At 48.8% G+C, this 16,104-nt stretch overlaps 1 protein-coding gene across 2 annotated transcripts in view; it reads left to right on the top strand.

The window, feature by feature from the left end:
• IPPK (inositol-pentakisphosphate 2-kinase) overlaps positions 1-16,104 on the top strand; it is a 55,975-nt gene that overhangs the window by 16,760 nt on the left and 23,111 nt on the right. For both annotated transcript variants that reach the window (XM_004048263.5, XM_063696558.1), the window contains exons 4-9: positions 878-944; positions 3,938-4,059; positions 5,364-5,453; positions 10,979-11,037; positions 13,007-13,079; positions 15,509-15,788. In XM_004048263.5, coding sequence (XP_004048311.1) covers positions 878-944; positions 3,938-4,059; positions 5,364-5,453; positions 10,979-11,037; positions 13,007-13,079; positions 15,509-15,788 — 691 coding nt within the window. The remainder of the gene's footprint in view (positions 1-877; positions 945-3,937; positions 4,060-5,363; positions 5,454-10,978; positions 11,038-13,006; positions 13,080-15,508; positions 15,789-16,104) is intronic.

Genomic DNA, 16,104 nt, shown 5'->3' with positions numbered 1-16,104 from the left:
CCTTACCTAATCCTGTACTAAGTTTATAGTAAGTCATATTTTGTTAATTTATAGCATGTTTAGGTAAATGACAAATCACAAGTGAAACTGGCACAGCCGACTGGGAATGGACAGGGGTGGTGGTGGAGGGGCATGGATGTGACGGTGCAGGGTGGGGAAGGCATGATCTCTGTGGGCAGGATCCCAGCATTCTTAGCCTAGCAGATCTCCTGTGTCCCTTTGCGACTTTTTCAGAAGTCACAATTCTGCCACCCTAGAAACACGAGAGGACAGGGAAGATGGTAAGCAATGTGGCTTAAATAAAAACCTTTCATTTGGGAAACTGCACAGAAGAGCCATGTGGAGGGCAATGCTGGGCATTGGTTATACCACGTCCTCCAGGGCTGAGGAGGCACAGGCCATCTTCCTGAGATAAGTGATTCTTCAGATGCTGAGCTGCTCCTCAGGTGGAAGCGTGAGGTTCTCAGGTTGTCTGAGTGGTCAGTAAGGGTCTTCCATGTGGTCTAAGAACTGCTCTGGGTCCATAAATGCTGTAAAGACCGGAAGGAGGCTCAGAAGGGGTGCTTTGTGGCAAGAGAAGCTGGCTTTGAGGCTGGTCACCACCGTAGGCCCAGCCATTCTGAGAGCTGGCCACCCTGATTGCAGTGAAATGTTGGTGTCTCTATTTAACCTGGAAATGTCCTGAAAATAATAGAGCAGGTTTTATTCTCAAAATCCACACACTGATTTTTTTTTAAGCAATAAACTTTAAAAAATACTATAAATTACACATAACATAAAAACCAACAGCTCAACTGTTTTTAGGCATGCAGTTCTGTGGCATTGTGTTCATGTCATTGTGCAATTCACACTGAGAATTTCATGTATTTTCTTACAGGAGGTGGTTCAGCTACCTTTAGAGTTTGTGAAACAGCTTTGTTTAAAGATACAATCTGAAAGACCAGGTAAGGGTGTTTAACTTACAGATATTGTTTGCAATTTAAAATATTCTATTTGAAAAGTGTTTGAAATGATTACCCATGTTAGGTATATGCAGTTTTCAGTAATCCTTTTTTTCTTTTTTTTTTTTTTTGAGACGGAGTTTCACTCTGTCGCCCAGGCAGGAGTGCAATGGTGCGATCTCGGCTCGCTGCAAGCTCCACCTCCCGGGTTCACACCATTCTTCTGCCTCAGCCTCCCGAGTAGCTGGGACTACAGGCTCCTACCACCATGCTCGGCTAATTTTTTGTATTTTTAATAGAGACAGGGTTTCACCATGTTAGCCAGGATGGTCTTGATCTCCTGACCTCGTGATCCGCCCACCTCGGCCTCCCAAAGTGCTGGGATTATAGGCGTGAGCCACTGCGCCCAGCCAGTTTTCAGTAATTCTTTTGCCAGAAACTTCATTATCAGGGACAGAAATCCTGGGAGCTCATGGATACAATTCTCTGTATCAGAAAACCACACCACTGCACAGAATATGTGATGAAGAACCAGTAAAGGCAGGTGCGGTGGCTCTCGCCTGTAATCCCAGCACTTTGGGAAGCTGAGGCAGGCAGGTCACCTGAGGTCAGGAGTTCGAGACCAGCCTGACCAACATGGTGAAACACCTTCTCTACTAAAACAAACAAACAAACAAAATATATATATGTACAAAAATTAGCTGGGCGTAGTGGCGGGCACCTGTAATCCCAGCTACTTGGGAAGTTGAGGCAGGAGAATCGCTGGAACCCGGGAGGCAGAGATTTCAGTTAGCTGAGATCACGCCACTGTACTCCAACCCCAGGTGACAGAGTGAGACTCCATCTCAAACAAACAAACAAAAAAGAACAAATTAATACCACAGGAAACAACATGAGGGAGGAGCTGGAGGTGGAGGGTCTGGGGCAGACTTAGGAACGGGAAGGGTTCCCAGAGGCCTGGGAGAGGCAAAAGGAAACTGAGGTGACCTGAGCTTCAGGAGGGAGGGCCTGGCCCAGGAGGGTCTGCAGCCCGGGGAGCTGTCCCCAACCGGAGTCTAGGCTAGGTCTGTGTCCTTCTGAGGAACAGGGAATCCAGGGGCCTTCTGTGGCATCACCTTCCCCATCCTCATGCTGTCCTTCCCCAATCCCCTCCCATCCCTTCGCCTCTCCCTTTCTCCTCCATCCCCACCCAATCCCTTTTCTGCACTTGCTGGTGGCCTTACGACAGGAATCAGGTCAAACCTTTTTTTTCAGTCAGTGATCAAAGAGATAAATTTCGTGAGTTGAGGGTGGAAATGCCTCTGCCCGGAGCACAGCCAGGCAATGAGGGTGTGGAATTAGCCAGTATAAAATTTTTTCCTGATTTGATTTGGAAAATGAAAGCAAACCATTCTCTGGGTCTGCAGTCTCTGGCTGGGTCAGGGAGGAATGGGCTTCACACTGCAGGAAAGGCTGGGGAGGCGGGAACGCCACAGGACAGTGGCTAGGCTCCAGTTCTTCCTCTCGGTGAATGCAGTCTGAGCCCAGCTCCAGGGTGCTGTCTGCAACTGCTCTGCTGCTCAGCCTGCCATTTCATAACAACCGTGGGAGGTTTATCACACCACAGTGATGAAAACCAGACTTGGAATAAGGCTCATTATGTTAAAGGAGGAAAGCCTGTCCCTGGGGTGCCTGGAGCCCAGGCTTGTTTGGTTCTGTCCACACCACGAGTTCCAGCAGATCTGGTGCTGGGGAAATATTGGTGCACTGGGGACTGGGAAAGGCCTAGATGTGAGAGAAGGTAGAGCCTGCAGCCTCCTCCTCTTCAAGTTCCTGGGCTAAGGGTGTTGTGGAATTAGGGGACCATCCCCAAGACCACCCTCAGGATTGATAATACGCTAGAAGGACCAACATAACTCACTGTTTTACTCATGGTTATGGTTTATTGCAGGAAAAGGATAAAGATGGGACCAGCCAAGGGGAGAGGTGCAGGGGTGGGGTCCGGGAGAGACCTGGCATGAACTTCTGGGTCCTCTCCTCAGGGGTGGTGTGGGCAGTATTCACTCTCCCATATGGAGTGTGCCCACCAGGAAGCTCACCAGGCATTGTTGTCCAGAGTTTTCACTGGGGCTCAGGCACGTCGACATGGCTGACCATTGGTGTGGCTGACTGCAGTCTCCAGCCTCTCCAGAGTTTGAGCCAATACCATAAGGCGTGAAGCTACCCCCTACATAAACCAAGTTATTTTTTGTTTTTGTTTTTGTTTTTTTTTTGAGATGGAGTCTTGCTCCTTCGCCAGGCGGGAGTGCAGTGGTGCACGATCTGGGCTTACTGCAACCTCCTCTGCCTCTCTGGTTAAAGCGATTCTCCTGCCTACGCCTCCCGAGTAGCTGGGATTACAGGTGCATGCCACCACGCCCAGCTAATTTTTTGTATTTTTAGTAGAGATGGGGTTTCACCATGTTGGCCAAGATGGTCTCGATCTCTTGACCTCATGATCTGCCCACTTAGGCCTCCCAGAGTGCTGGGATTACAGGTGTGAGCCACCGTGCCCGCCTTTTTTTTTGAGACAGAGTCTTGCTCTGTTGCCCAGGCTGGAGTGCAGTAGCACGATCTCGGCTCACCACAACCTTCGTCTCTAGGGTTCAAGCAATTCTCCTGCTTCAGCCTCCCGAGTAGCTGGGACTATAGGCACGTGCCACCATGCCTGGCTAATTTTTGTATTTTTAGTAGAGACGGGGTTTCACTATGTTGGCCAGGCTAGTCTCGAACTCCTGACCTCATGATCCACCTGCCTCGGCCTCCCAAAGTGCTGGGATAACAAGCGTGAGCCACCTCGCCTGGCCTAAACCATGTTGTTACTGTGTGTGTCCCACAATCCCCAGGGAAACATGAGGTTTTCATCAGGTACAGAGATGCCCCCTGGAACCAGGGACAAGGCGGGGCATGTTTTGGGCAGGGATCATCTCATCTCTCTCACTGACCTTGCTCTGTGTGACCCTTGCTCTGTTTTCCAGAGTCTCGCTGTGACAAGGACCTGGATACTCTCAGCGGTTACGCTATGTGCCTTCCTAATTTAACCAGACTCCAAACCTACCGCTTTGCAGAGCACCGGCCGATTCTGTGTGTAGAGATTAAGGTGACATGTCGAGGGGCAGATGGTGTGGGTAAAGGGGAAAGGTCAGTCCTGGGTAGTAAGTCCAAGAGTCACGTGCCTTGGGTTCCAGTTCCCACTGAAGTGAGTGGTAGGCACCCTTGGCTCCTGGAAACTCCACTTGTTTCTGTCCTTCCACAGCCCCCACCTGCGTTCTGGTTCCTGCCATGGCTCCCAGATCCCAGGTTTAGGCTCATTCCTGGTAGCTCATGATAGAAGACCCCACCCACCCTGCATGCCTGGGCTAAAACAAGCCCTGGTTGAGGGTCACCAGAGGGAAGTGCGTTGGGTCCCCCTGACCCGTTTTCCTCAGAGGGCACAGCTTGCCAGGGTCCCCTGGATTCTTCCTCTGTGCCCCTCCCTGCTGGCCTTGCCTGCTTGGTGCTTGGCTGCTGTTTGCTGTGCTGCAGGAGCCCCATCTGCAGGTTGCCCTGTAGACTGGGGAGCTCTCTTTGTCCTGCTCAGGACGGATTTTCCTGGAGGCACAAAGGCCAGTGTGACCCTCAGAGGCACTAGTGTGTCATGGCCAGGAGTCCTGAATTTCTCTGGTGCCAGGCAGTGGGGGCTGGATGGGCCAGGGGCCCCCTTGCTTCAGCTCTCTGCTTCCCATGTTGGGGGTGGCTGTCAGGGTCCCTCAGGAAGCTGCCTCACACGTCCTGGCCTTTGTTCCCGTCCTCCAACTCTAAGGCAGCAATTTCTGGGTCACACTCCTGGCCCGAGCTCATGCCTCCTGATCCTCCTCACTTGTGGGTGGATGTTCTGCTTCCCCAGCCACCATCTCCAGTGCCCGAGGCTCAGCACAGGCCTGCGTGTCGTGTATGCTCAGAGGCTGCAGCTTTTAGAGGGCATTGGGGCTTCCTTGACCTTCTGGGAGCCTAGCAACTATCAGATGGGCCTCTGTCGGGCCATGTGCTAGTGTCAGTGGGAACAATGGTTCTGCTTCTTGGAGCTGGGAGTCCTGGGTCCATCTCTACTACTAGAGTTTTGCAGTCACATTCTTGAATGAAAGCATGAAGCTGTTGTGTGTTGTGCTTGTGTTAAGCTAGCGTAGAGGCACCACTGACCCTCCCCAGTGAGAGTTCCGGCAGTGGGTCCTCTAGCAGAGATGTTTGTGTGATCTGATGCAGGAAGTGTTGTTCCCGCTGGGAGGTGCAAATGAAAACAGCTTCTGGGGCCATTTATGCCTAATTATCTTGCTGCACTCATTATCTTGTAGTCAGTGATATGTCTATTTAGAGGTATGTGATTTCTTCCTAAATATTTTTCCTCCTTATTTGTTTATTTTACAGCCAAAATGTGGGTTTATTCCTTTCTCGAGTGATGTCACGCATGAGATGAAGCATAAGGTCTGTCGATACTGCATGCACCAGCACCTCAAGGTGAGAGCCAATGCCCAGCTGTGGGCTACTCTAGCTGCACGCTGGGGATCTGGGCTGAGGCATGGACACACACAGTTTTCAGAAGAGTAAAAGAAAATATGGATATTTTTAGTTGACATTTTATTTCACAAAGTGATTCATGTTCACCTTTTTTATTTTTTAAATTTAGAGACAGGGTCTCTGTCACCCTGTCAGGCTGGAGTGCAGTGATGCAATCATACTCACTGCAGCCTCCACCTCCTGGACTTATGCAGTCCACCTGCCTTGGCCTCCCAAAGTGCTGGTGTGAGCCACTGCGCCCGGCCCCTGTTCACCAGATTCACTCTTTTAAATATATAATTCAGTTTTAGTCTCTTCACAAGGTTGTACAATCACCACTTCTATCTAGTTGCTGACATTTTTATCACTTCAAAGCAAGGTGTCTTCCTCTTTCTATGAATATGGTATATTACATTGATTTTCGCATGTTGGACCAACCTTGCATTTCTGGGATAAATCCCAGTTGCTCATGGTGTATAATACTTTTATATGCTGCTGAATTCAGTTTGCTAGTTTTTTGTTGAGGGTTTTTGAATCATAAGGGATGTTGGTGTGTAGTTTTCTAGTGATGTCTGGCTTTGGTACTAGTGTAATAACTGGCTTCATGGAATGAGTTAGGAATTATTTTCTTTTCACTCTCCAGTTTTTTGAAAGAGTTTCAGTATTGGTATTGATTCTTCTTGAAATGTTTGGTAGAATTCACTAGTGAAGGCATTGGTCCTGGGATTTTCTTTGTTAGAAGATTTTTGATTACTGATTCAGTCTCTTGTTACCAATCTGTTGAGATTCTCTATTTCCTGAGTGGGTTTTTTTGGTAGTTGTGTGTTACTAGGAATTTCTCCATTTTAATCTAATTTGATGGCATACAGGTCAGTAGTAGTGTCCCCTTCTTTCATATCTGACTTTAGTAATTTGGTTTCTGTCTCTTTTTCCTTGGTCTAGCCACAGGATTGTGTCATATTTGTTGATCTTTCAAAGAAACAACTTTTGGTTTTATTCAGTTTTCTGCTCCCCTCTCCCCCATTTTCTATTTCATTTGTCTTCACTTTAATCTTTACTGTTTCCTTCCCTGTGCTTGATTGGGCTTAGTGTTATTCTTTTTCTAATTTTATTTTTTTATTTTTTTTGAGACGGAGTCTCGCTCTGTCACCCAGGCTGGAGTGCAGTGAGTAGCTGGGACTATAGGCGCCCGCCATCATGCCCGGCTAATTTTTTGTATTTTTAGTAGAGACGGGGTTTCACCATGTTAGCCAGGATGGTTTCAATCTCCTGACCTCGTGATCCACCCGCCTCGGCCTCCCAAAGTGCTGGGATTACAGGTGTGAGCCACCGTGCCCGGCCTCTAGCTTTTTATTGTAGAAAGTTAGGTTATTCATTTAAGATCATTCTTCTAATACATCTTTAAGTAACTGCTTTCTCTTCATCCCATACATTTTGGTATGTTGTGTTTTCATTTTATCTTAATTCATTCTCTGATTTCTCTTTTGCTTTCTTCTTTGACCAACTGATAATTAGGAGTGTTTACTTTTTACACATTTGTGAGTCAAATTTTCTTTTGTTACTGATTTCTAGTTTCATTCCACTGTATTTGGAGAACATTGTTTGCATGATTTCACTCTTAAAATGTATTGAGACTTGTTTTGCGGTTTAACATAAGGTTTTTCCTCAAGACTGTTCCATGTTTGCTTGGGCAGAATGTGTAACCTGCTGTTGCTGGGTGGATTTTCTATAGATGTGTTCGGTCTAGTTGGTTCATGGTGTTGTTCAAGCCTTCATTCTTGTTGACTTTCTGTCTTGTTGCTCTGAGTGTTAATTTAAGATAATAACCTGAACAGTCTAGTTCAGGTTAGTACCAGCTCCATTTCAATCATAGACAAAGTTTTGCTCCTCTAAAGCTTTGCTCCCTCCCCCAACCTTTGTGCTGTTGTTGGGATACAAATTAGATGTTTCTACATGATGTTCTGGGTGATACAGATTTGTAATTATTACCTTATGCAGTTGTCTCTTAAATTATATAGAGGAACAAGAATTACAAAATGTGTTTATACCTTCTTTTATATTTGCCCATGTAGTTACCTTTACTGATACTCTTTATTTCTTCCTGTGGATTTGAGTTACTATCTAGTATCCTTTATTTCAGCCAAAAGGACTCTCTTTAGTAATTCTTGTAGGGTAGATTTTCTAGCAACGAATTCTTTTAGTTATGGTTTATTTGGCAATGTCTTAATTTCTCCTTCATTTTCAAAGGATAGTCTTGGTAGATATAGAATTCTTGGATGGCAATCTTTGTTTTAGCACTGAGGATATGTCATGATCCTGCCTCCTCCTGGCCTCCATGGTTTCTAATGAAACCATGGAGGAATCAGCTGTTAATCTTAGGGAAGGTGCTTTGTATGGGATGAGCCACTTCTCTCTTTTTGCTTTTTAAGATTCTCTCTTGGGCTTTGTCCTGTGACAGTTTGATTGTGGTGTGTCTAGGTGTAGATCTCTTGGTCTTTATCCTAAAATTCAATCATTTTCTCTTCTGCCTACTCAAGTCTGTTCTTGAGCCCCTCTAGTTACTTTTTCATTTTAGTTACTGTACTTTTCAACTAAAGAATTTCTTTCTTTTTTTTCTTTTTAGACAGGGTCTTGCTCTGTCACCCAGAGTGGACTGCAGTGGCGTGAACATGACTCACTGCAGCCTTGACCCCCTGAACTCAAGCCATCTTCCTGCTTCAGCCCCCACCAAGTAGCTGGGACTACAGGCGCACCCCACCATGCCCAGCTAGTTTTTGAATTTTTTGTAGGACAGGGTTTCACTATGTTGCCCAGGCTGGTCTCGAACGCCTCAGCTCAGGCACTCTGCCTACCTCAGCCTCCCAAAATGCTAGGATTATAGGTGTGAGCCACCATGCCCAGCCAGAATTTCTTTTTGGTTCCTTTTTATAATTTCTACCTCTCTATTGATATTCTCTATTTGTTGAGACATTATTCTCGTTCTTTTTAGTTCTTTGTCCCTAGTTTCCTTTAGCTCTAAGCGTATTTAAAATAGTTGATTGAAGTCTTTGTCTAGTAAGTCCAGTGTCTGGGCTTCCTCAGGGCAGTCTAGTGATTGCTTTTTTTCTTGTATATGGGCAATACTTTCTTGTTTCTTTGCGTGTTTTGTGATGATAGGTTGAAAGTTGGCATTTGAAATAATATAATGTGGCCCCTCTGGAATTAGATTCTACTCCCTCTCCAGGATTTTTTATTGCTGCTTCTTGTGGTTGTTACTGTTTGTTTAGGGACTTTTCTGTGCTAATTTTGTGAAGTCTGTATTCTTTGTCATATGTGGCCAATAAAGTCTGCTCAGTTAGCTTAGTGGGCAACTAGTGGGTCAATAGATATTTTCTTAAATGGCAGGCATTCCAGAATGAATAAGTCTCCTAGTCTTTGCTGAGGGGCTCTATTTGTGTATTGGGGCCCACTCAGTACTCACTAGGATGGTTGATAACTTTGCCTTAGCCTTAGCTCCACTTCCATGGAGCCTCAGATCAGCTCAGGTGAGAGCTTAGGGCCTTCTCAGGTCTTTTCTGAGTCTTTCCACGACTTTCTAGATTCCTAGGTGTACGTTGGAGCTTTCAGAGTCTCTGTGTACATCTTGTTACTCAGCTTTTTCTTTTTAGCTTTGGGTAGCCTATTGTTTGCCCTTTTATTCACCTTCCAAGGAAACCATGAAGTTAAACAATTGCCTCTAAATGTTTTTGACAAATGCCCACGGGGAAAAGGCCTCCTGCACGGGTGAGTTCTGAGCCAGGTCAGTGAAGACAGCCTTGCAAGTGTGATCTTTCCGGGAACCCAGAGACAGGTCAAATAAGTGATTGTCCGAGAACGAGGCTTTGGAGATGTCCTGCCCTCATCTGCGTCCTCTGTGGCTGCTGGGCAGCTGGTTTTCACTGTGATTGCGGCTGTTCGTTTTCAAGGTTCTGAACCTTGGAGCTAGAGATACAGGGATGGGAATGGGGCATTTAAAGTGCCAACAAGCTCACTGATCTTGCTTAGATTTAACTGTTTTTCTTGAATAAATGCTTCCTGGATTGTTGCAAGTCTATGGTCAATTTCCAGAGTTCAAAACTTTTTGATTCTGACATTTTTTTTTAACCAGTTTTCTGATTGCCTTTACAGAGGAGAGAATTTCTGGAGGTCATTGCTCCACTATTTCACCAACATCACCCGTTCTTTTCTTTGTGGTGTGATTACTATCTAAGCTCTTAGGGGAAAGACGGTTATGTGAGCCATGCCCCTTGGGATGCAATTTTCATGGTCACCATTCACTTTCAACATAGGTGACAGATGTTTAAGAAATACATTTTGCTATAAAGCACTACCTGCTCATATAACTGGTAACATATGACATGGCATGAATTGGATTACCTGCCTTCCCAGGTAACTCATATTGTCAGATATATTTGCATATCTTTCCAGACTTCTTCCTGTGCCCACAAAAATATGCATGTAATTCAGGTGGAAATGAAGTGATCTCTGTCCGAATGTTCTAATGTTTACATGCCTGTACGCGCATACACACACCCTTGCAAAGCAAAAATGGGATCATGCCATATGTACTTTGTCTAATTGCTTTTTTCGCTTAATCCTTGAGGATTGTCTGTGATATATTCTTTAGGGCTTTTTCAGTGCATATTTGGATATATGCATGGATATTTGCACATAAGCTTTTTTTTTTAAGCAAAATTGACATTACACTGTATCCATTGTTCTGCCAGTTGCTTTTTTCCTTGAATAAATTTTGGTGACTTTCAACTCTACCTCTTTCTGGTAGTGGCTGCATATCATTTATGCATTTCTTCATTCAATACATTGTTTGCTATGTGCTGGTCCCACTAGTGGATGGGCTGTGATTCATTTAGTCATTTCCCTACTGATGAGTGTCTCTCTTGGTTTCAGGGTTTGCTATTAGCAGTAAGGCCACAGTGGACATTCTTGTCTCTGTACCTTTTTGCCCTGTGCTAGTTCTTCTAGGTTCCTTGTAGATTTGCTGAGTCAGGGGACGTAAGCATTTTAAAGTTTAGTGGATACCAGCAAGTTGCCTTTCAAAATGTTATGCCAACTTATCTTCCCACTGGCAATATGAAATTTCTTGTTAAGGACACCTTCCCTGTTACTGGATATTATAACTTCTGAAGGTTTGTTACTCTCATTACCAAAATTTAGCCATGTAATTTGAAGGTGTTTGCCACTTTCTTCCCTGCTCCTGTGAAGGGCTGGCCTGGGGGCCATGCCACATCATGTCTCACAGATGGGGCCAAGGTTTCCTTGAATGGAAGTCAAGTGGCTCCCTCTGCCACTTAGTGATGTGCACCTGCAAAGGTGGTGGCACCTTTTCCGGGGCAAGGCTGCAGCTCGTCTTCATTGTCTTCATCACTGATGCTGTTCTGTGTGTTCAGTTGGCACAGTGCAATCACCAGCACCAGTCACCTCATGCCCTCCTGTTGGTGTTTTCACAGGTAGCAACTGGGAAGTGGAAGCAGATCAGCAAATACTGTCCCCTTGATCTCTACTCAGGGTAAGAGAACACTTCTTCTTTGCCCCCTTGTGTCAGGTTCCCTGGAGATGGGTGGGGCGGGGCCAGTGCCTGGTGGGGGGTATTTTGTGAGGTAGGAAGGCAGGGAAGGCCCTGTTCTGTCTTCAGGGCTCTCTTTTGCCATCAGCGCTGTAGACACCTGGGGCTTTGTGCTCCGTGCCTTGTCTCTGTGCTCACAGTTTGACGTGCTTGCTCACTTTTGGTTGTTTCCTCATCCGAATTGTGACCAGATTTGTCTTCTACTTATGTCAGAAATCAACTGGTGCTCAGCCTTGACCTCCATCCGTCTGGGCCCTCATGGTTTGGCTGGTTGTGCCTTTGATCTCTCCCTCCTCTGTGGATATTAAAAAGTCTGCTGCTGCAGTGGCTATTTCTGCCCCGGCAAGGTCTGCTTGCAGCCTCTGATCAGGTGCCTGGGCTCCGCTCCCCACCTTGGCGCTGCCTCCACGCTCCCCGGCCTTCAGAGCTTTGCTGTGCATCCTGCACACTACTCTCCTGGGGCAGCCCAGAGTCCGGTCCTGGCCAGAGCCTTTGTGGTCAGGAAGGCGGTAGTGGCTGGGAGCTGGGGAGGGTCAGTCCGCAGTGGGGCCTGGGGGCCCAGCAAGCAGGCCCTGGAGCCGAAGGGGCAGCAGAGGATGCTGGCAGGGCTGAGGGTGGGAGCAGGTGGAGAGAGGCGGGACCTGGGACTCATGGCAGTGCCCTGCCCCAACTCAGGCACCCCCCCCTCACACCCCCAGGAGAGAGTCCTTGGCCACAGAGCGATGTAGATTTGTGAGCCTTTGCTGTCCTTTTTGATCAGCACAGCTCCTCTTTCCAATCTCCTTTCCCTCCCTGGGACCGCTGTTACTGCAGAGCTGTTCTGGTGAGTCCGGTTTTTCTCGCTCCACTGCGTGAGTTTCTTTCCTCTTTCTTCCCCTGCTGTCTTCCAGCCATTCATTTCGTGCCCCTGCCTTTGTCAGTGCTCAGCACTGCCTCTGAGTGCGTGCCTGGTCATCATGTCAGTGCTTTTGGTTAGATGCTCTTTTAAACTTCCAGGAACAAAGATCGAACACAGAGTTGTCTTTGGAAGTTAAAAAGTTCACAAACATTGGGAATGCTCGTTCAGAAGGTGGCACCAACACCGCTCGCTCCATGGCTTCAGCGAGGCTGGCGGTGCCCTCACCTGTGGGTCCCATGTGGATTTCCCTGTGCACCTAAAGGCTGTGAATTGTGAAGCATTCAGTAATAAAGATTCATTGTTGAGAATTTATTAACGTGTCAGAACATAAGTAGGGAACCCTCCCTGGAGTGTTGTAGAATGCAGGCTTTTGGGAGTCAGCTAGAGTGCGTGGATACTGGACGCCTTTCTGAATGTGTGCTTGTGGGCTGTCCCTACTGGCAGGGTCAGGCTCGCGTGCTTGCATGGGCAGCTTGGCCTCCAGAGGTTCCTCCGTCGGGGGTAGGGGAGGAGGCCATCCTTGCAGCTCCTCGCTTGGAGGGCGAGGGCTCCCTGGGGCTCTAGCCTCTCCTTGGCTCCTGGCACTCCCTTCGTGGCCCGTCAGAGGTCTCCTGCTGCCCCTGAGCCTTTGGAAGTTGCGGCAGGAGAAACAAGGGAGGCATAGCAGCCCTTAATCCCCCTCGGGTTGGGCTGTGATGCAGCTGGTGGGGTTCCCACTCCCATGCCTCAGTTGGGTCCCTCACATCTCCCGAAAGTCCGGGGTCAGGGCCAACCCCCACATCTCTGGTGAGTGCGTGTCAGGCTGTGGAGCTGCGTCTGTGACCCTCCGGGGAGGGAGCCCATGGTGGGGCTGTAGTGAGGGGAGAATGTCACTGTTTGGACCTAGTTGGACTCTGGGTTTCCCAGCGGCCCCTGGGAGTACCCAGCATGTCCTCCGAGCCACGAGCAGGTGTGTGTGCAGGGACAGGTCAGTTCCAGCAGCTTTTAAAGCATGTTAACACTTTTCCCTTTTAGAAACAAACAGAGAATGCACTTTGCCTTGAAGAGTTTGCTGCAGGAGGCACAGAACAACTTGAAGATATTTAAGGTAAGAGCTGCTTTGATCTACGGTGGTTTCAGGGTGGGGCTGGCAAAGGTTCAAGTGACCTCACAGATGAGGGTGTTGGGCTGGGCTGCACGTCATGTGTGTCTGACATCCCCTTTGGGGTCCTCATGCCCTGACTGGTTCAGTCATCACCTTGGACCTTCCAGTTCCAGACCTGTCTTTCCCTGACCTTTTTCTGAGCACGATTCCACAAGCATAGCATCTGAGTGACCCTGGGTTGTCCATGACCCTGGGGTGCTCGACCAAAGCCCCACCAGTTGCTGGGTGAGCCTTGGTCTCCCCTGATAAGCAGATGGGTGAACTGTGGGTGAGGATGGCTCTGGCACTATCTGGGCTGGTGTGACCTGGCCTGCTGCTGGCAGTGGTGTCCAAGGGAGAGGAGGTGGGGGTGGGGCCGGGCTGGGTTGGGGCATCTGCGGAGGAGAGGCTGCTGGGGAGAGAGGGGATGAGATGTAGGGCAGGGCAGGCCTGGGTGGCAGTCAGGGTGCCGGGTCCCTGTTAGACATGTATCCTCTGGGGTCCCCCTTGTCATCACCTCAGTCCCAGTTGTAGCCTCATGATCACACATAAGTGACACCTGGGGACAGAGTCCTGGACTCCCTGCAGGAGCTGACAGCCATCGCAGGTGGATCCTTCAGAGGAGGCAGGGCTGTTGAGTGTGGGCCTCTCAGCTTCCTATGTGCTGTGGTCTGGACGAGGTGACTGATGAACTGGAAGCCCTGGCCCCTCTCCTCGCTGCTGCACATGGCTGGCGTCCTGCTGCCCGGCTGGCTGCCTCTCAGCAGTAGGCAGATGGGGCCTGCTCTTGACCTGCCTCCCCAGGTCTTGGTTAGAAACCCATGGCGCTGGCTGCTGGGCAGTGAATTGGCTTCATTCCCTGTCTGCCTCTACCTTCCCAAATCCAGGAAAGGAAGACATATTTCACAGGCAGTTTTTATTTCATATTTATATAATTTATTTTTATAAACTCGATATTTAAGCCCTGAAGATACATTCTGTTTCATCAGGGATTTGTTTGAAGCCTGTCATAAGGCTGGCATGTTATCCCAGGTGGACCCTTTTCTGACCCCATCTGGCCTGCACCTAATGTCTCTGGAACTCTGGCTGTCTGCTACTTCTGTCAAAATCAGCATGGAAAAGTCCTGAGGATTAGGATTGTTTTGAAAGAGTTGAAAAGGGAATGGATTAAGAGAAGGGATGCAGAATGATTTTAAGATAACAGGGCACCGCCAAGGCATGTTACCTACTGTGCGTTCCATTAGCTCTCCCGCCAATCTGGTCCGGTTCAGTATTGAAAGCCAGCAAGGCAGAAAACCCTGAAAGCTCTGAAGTTCCAGGTGTGGGCCAGGTGCAGTGGCTCACACCTGTAATCCCAGCACTTTGGGAGGCTGAGGTAGATGGATTGCTTGAGGCCAGAAGTTCAAGACCAGCCTGGGCAACGTAGCAAAACCCTGTCTCTACAAAAAATCAAAAAATTTGCTGGGTGTGGTGGTGTGCGCCTGTGTTCTCAGCTACTTGGGAGCCTGAGGTGGAAGGATTGCTTGAGCCTGGGAGTTGAAGGCTGTAGTGAGCTTTGATTGCTCCACTGCACTCTAGCCTGGGCAACAGGGTGAGACCTTGTCTCAAAAACATTACAATTTTTAAAAAAAAAGAAATAAATAAGGTTTAAAGAGTTGCTACTCTCCTGGGGTTGGCCGCTGTCAGGGGCCTTTCCCCTGGGCACCATCCAGACCCCAATGAGTCATGGTGTTGACTCCCCCTGGGGCATGGCAGCAGATGTCCCTGCCTGTGCCCTGGGAATGTGTGAATCTAAATGTTGATGTTGTAAGGAGTTTCTTTGCTGGGCTTGATTTAAGAAGGCAGAACAGTCTTGAGCATGGACCATACTGGTGATGCCAGCAGCTTCTCCCACCATCTGGCTCAGCTGTACCACCCAGCACTGGGGTCACCCTGGGCGTGGCCTGAACCCCAGGACACACTCGTTTGTGGTGCTGGTGCTGACTGCCATCCTCACGTTTGTCTGCTCAGGGCCAGAGCCAAGGCCCTCAGGTTCTTGAGTAACTGGGCTGGTGGCTTTGGGAGTTTGTCACTTGTGGTGAGCGTTTGCTCTTGGCTTCTGAATGTACTGTGGATCATTGTCTGGGGGCATTGGTCAGGCCAGGGCACTGCTCTTTAGTTTTTGAAACTTTCCTTCCTTTTCATGTCTTGAGGTTTGGTGCTTGGTTGATAGCACGGCTCGTGAGGGTGGATTTCCCCGGAGGAGCCGGAGTATGCAGCGGCCCCAGATTGGGTGGACAGCATCAGGGCCCTTGGCTTTCACCCGCTGCCTGGAATGCTGGTGGTGGGGACTCAGTTCTTTTCCTACAAGCTTGGTGGTTTGACGTTTCCCTCTTTCTTTTCCCTGCCTGAAGAATGGTGAGCTGATTTACGGCTGCAAAGATGCCCGGAGCCCCGTGGCTGACTGGAGCGAGCTTGCACACCACCTGAAGCCGTTTTTCTTCCCTTCCAACGGCCTGGCCAGTGGGCCCCACTGCACAAGGGCTGTGATCAGGGAGCTGGTGCACGTGATCACGCGGGTGCTGCTGAGTGGCTCGGACAAGGGCCGGGCAGGCACCCTGAGTCCGGGGCTCGGGCCTCAGGGCCCGCGAGTCTGCGAAGCCAGCCCTTTCAGTAGGAGCCTTCGCTGCCAAGGTAGGGCCCAGCCTTCCCCAGGTAGGCGGTGGGGGCCACAGGGGCCTTGGGACTCTGCAGTCCCCATGGGTGGCCAGGCAGTCAGCAAAGCCTCCTGGGGGCTCTGGGGGATGCCACCTGGTTACGCCAGGGCTCCCAGCACGGGGCCTCGCTGCCTCTCACCCCCAGATGCAGACTCCCTTTCTTGCCTTTTATCTGCATCTGTAAATTGCAGGACACATTTGGGCTGTAGGATTTTCCCCCAGAATATCATCCATATGTTGTGGTCCTCTCTGGTTTGTTGAATGTTTTCAACCATGTTATGTATCCTGTTGGA

The sequence above is a fragment of the Gorilla gorilla genome, chromosome 13, assembly GCF_029281585.2.
Source record: "Gorilla gorilla gorilla isolate KB3781 chromosome 13, NHGRI_mGorGor1-v2.1_pri, whole genome shotgun sequence".
Taxonomy (NCBI): Eukaryota; Metazoa; Chordata; class Mammalia; order Primates; family Hominidae; genus Gorilla; species Gorilla gorilla.
The sequence above is the reverse complement of the archived record's forward strand: the minus strand, read 5'-3'. Positions and strand labels throughout refer to the sequence as shown.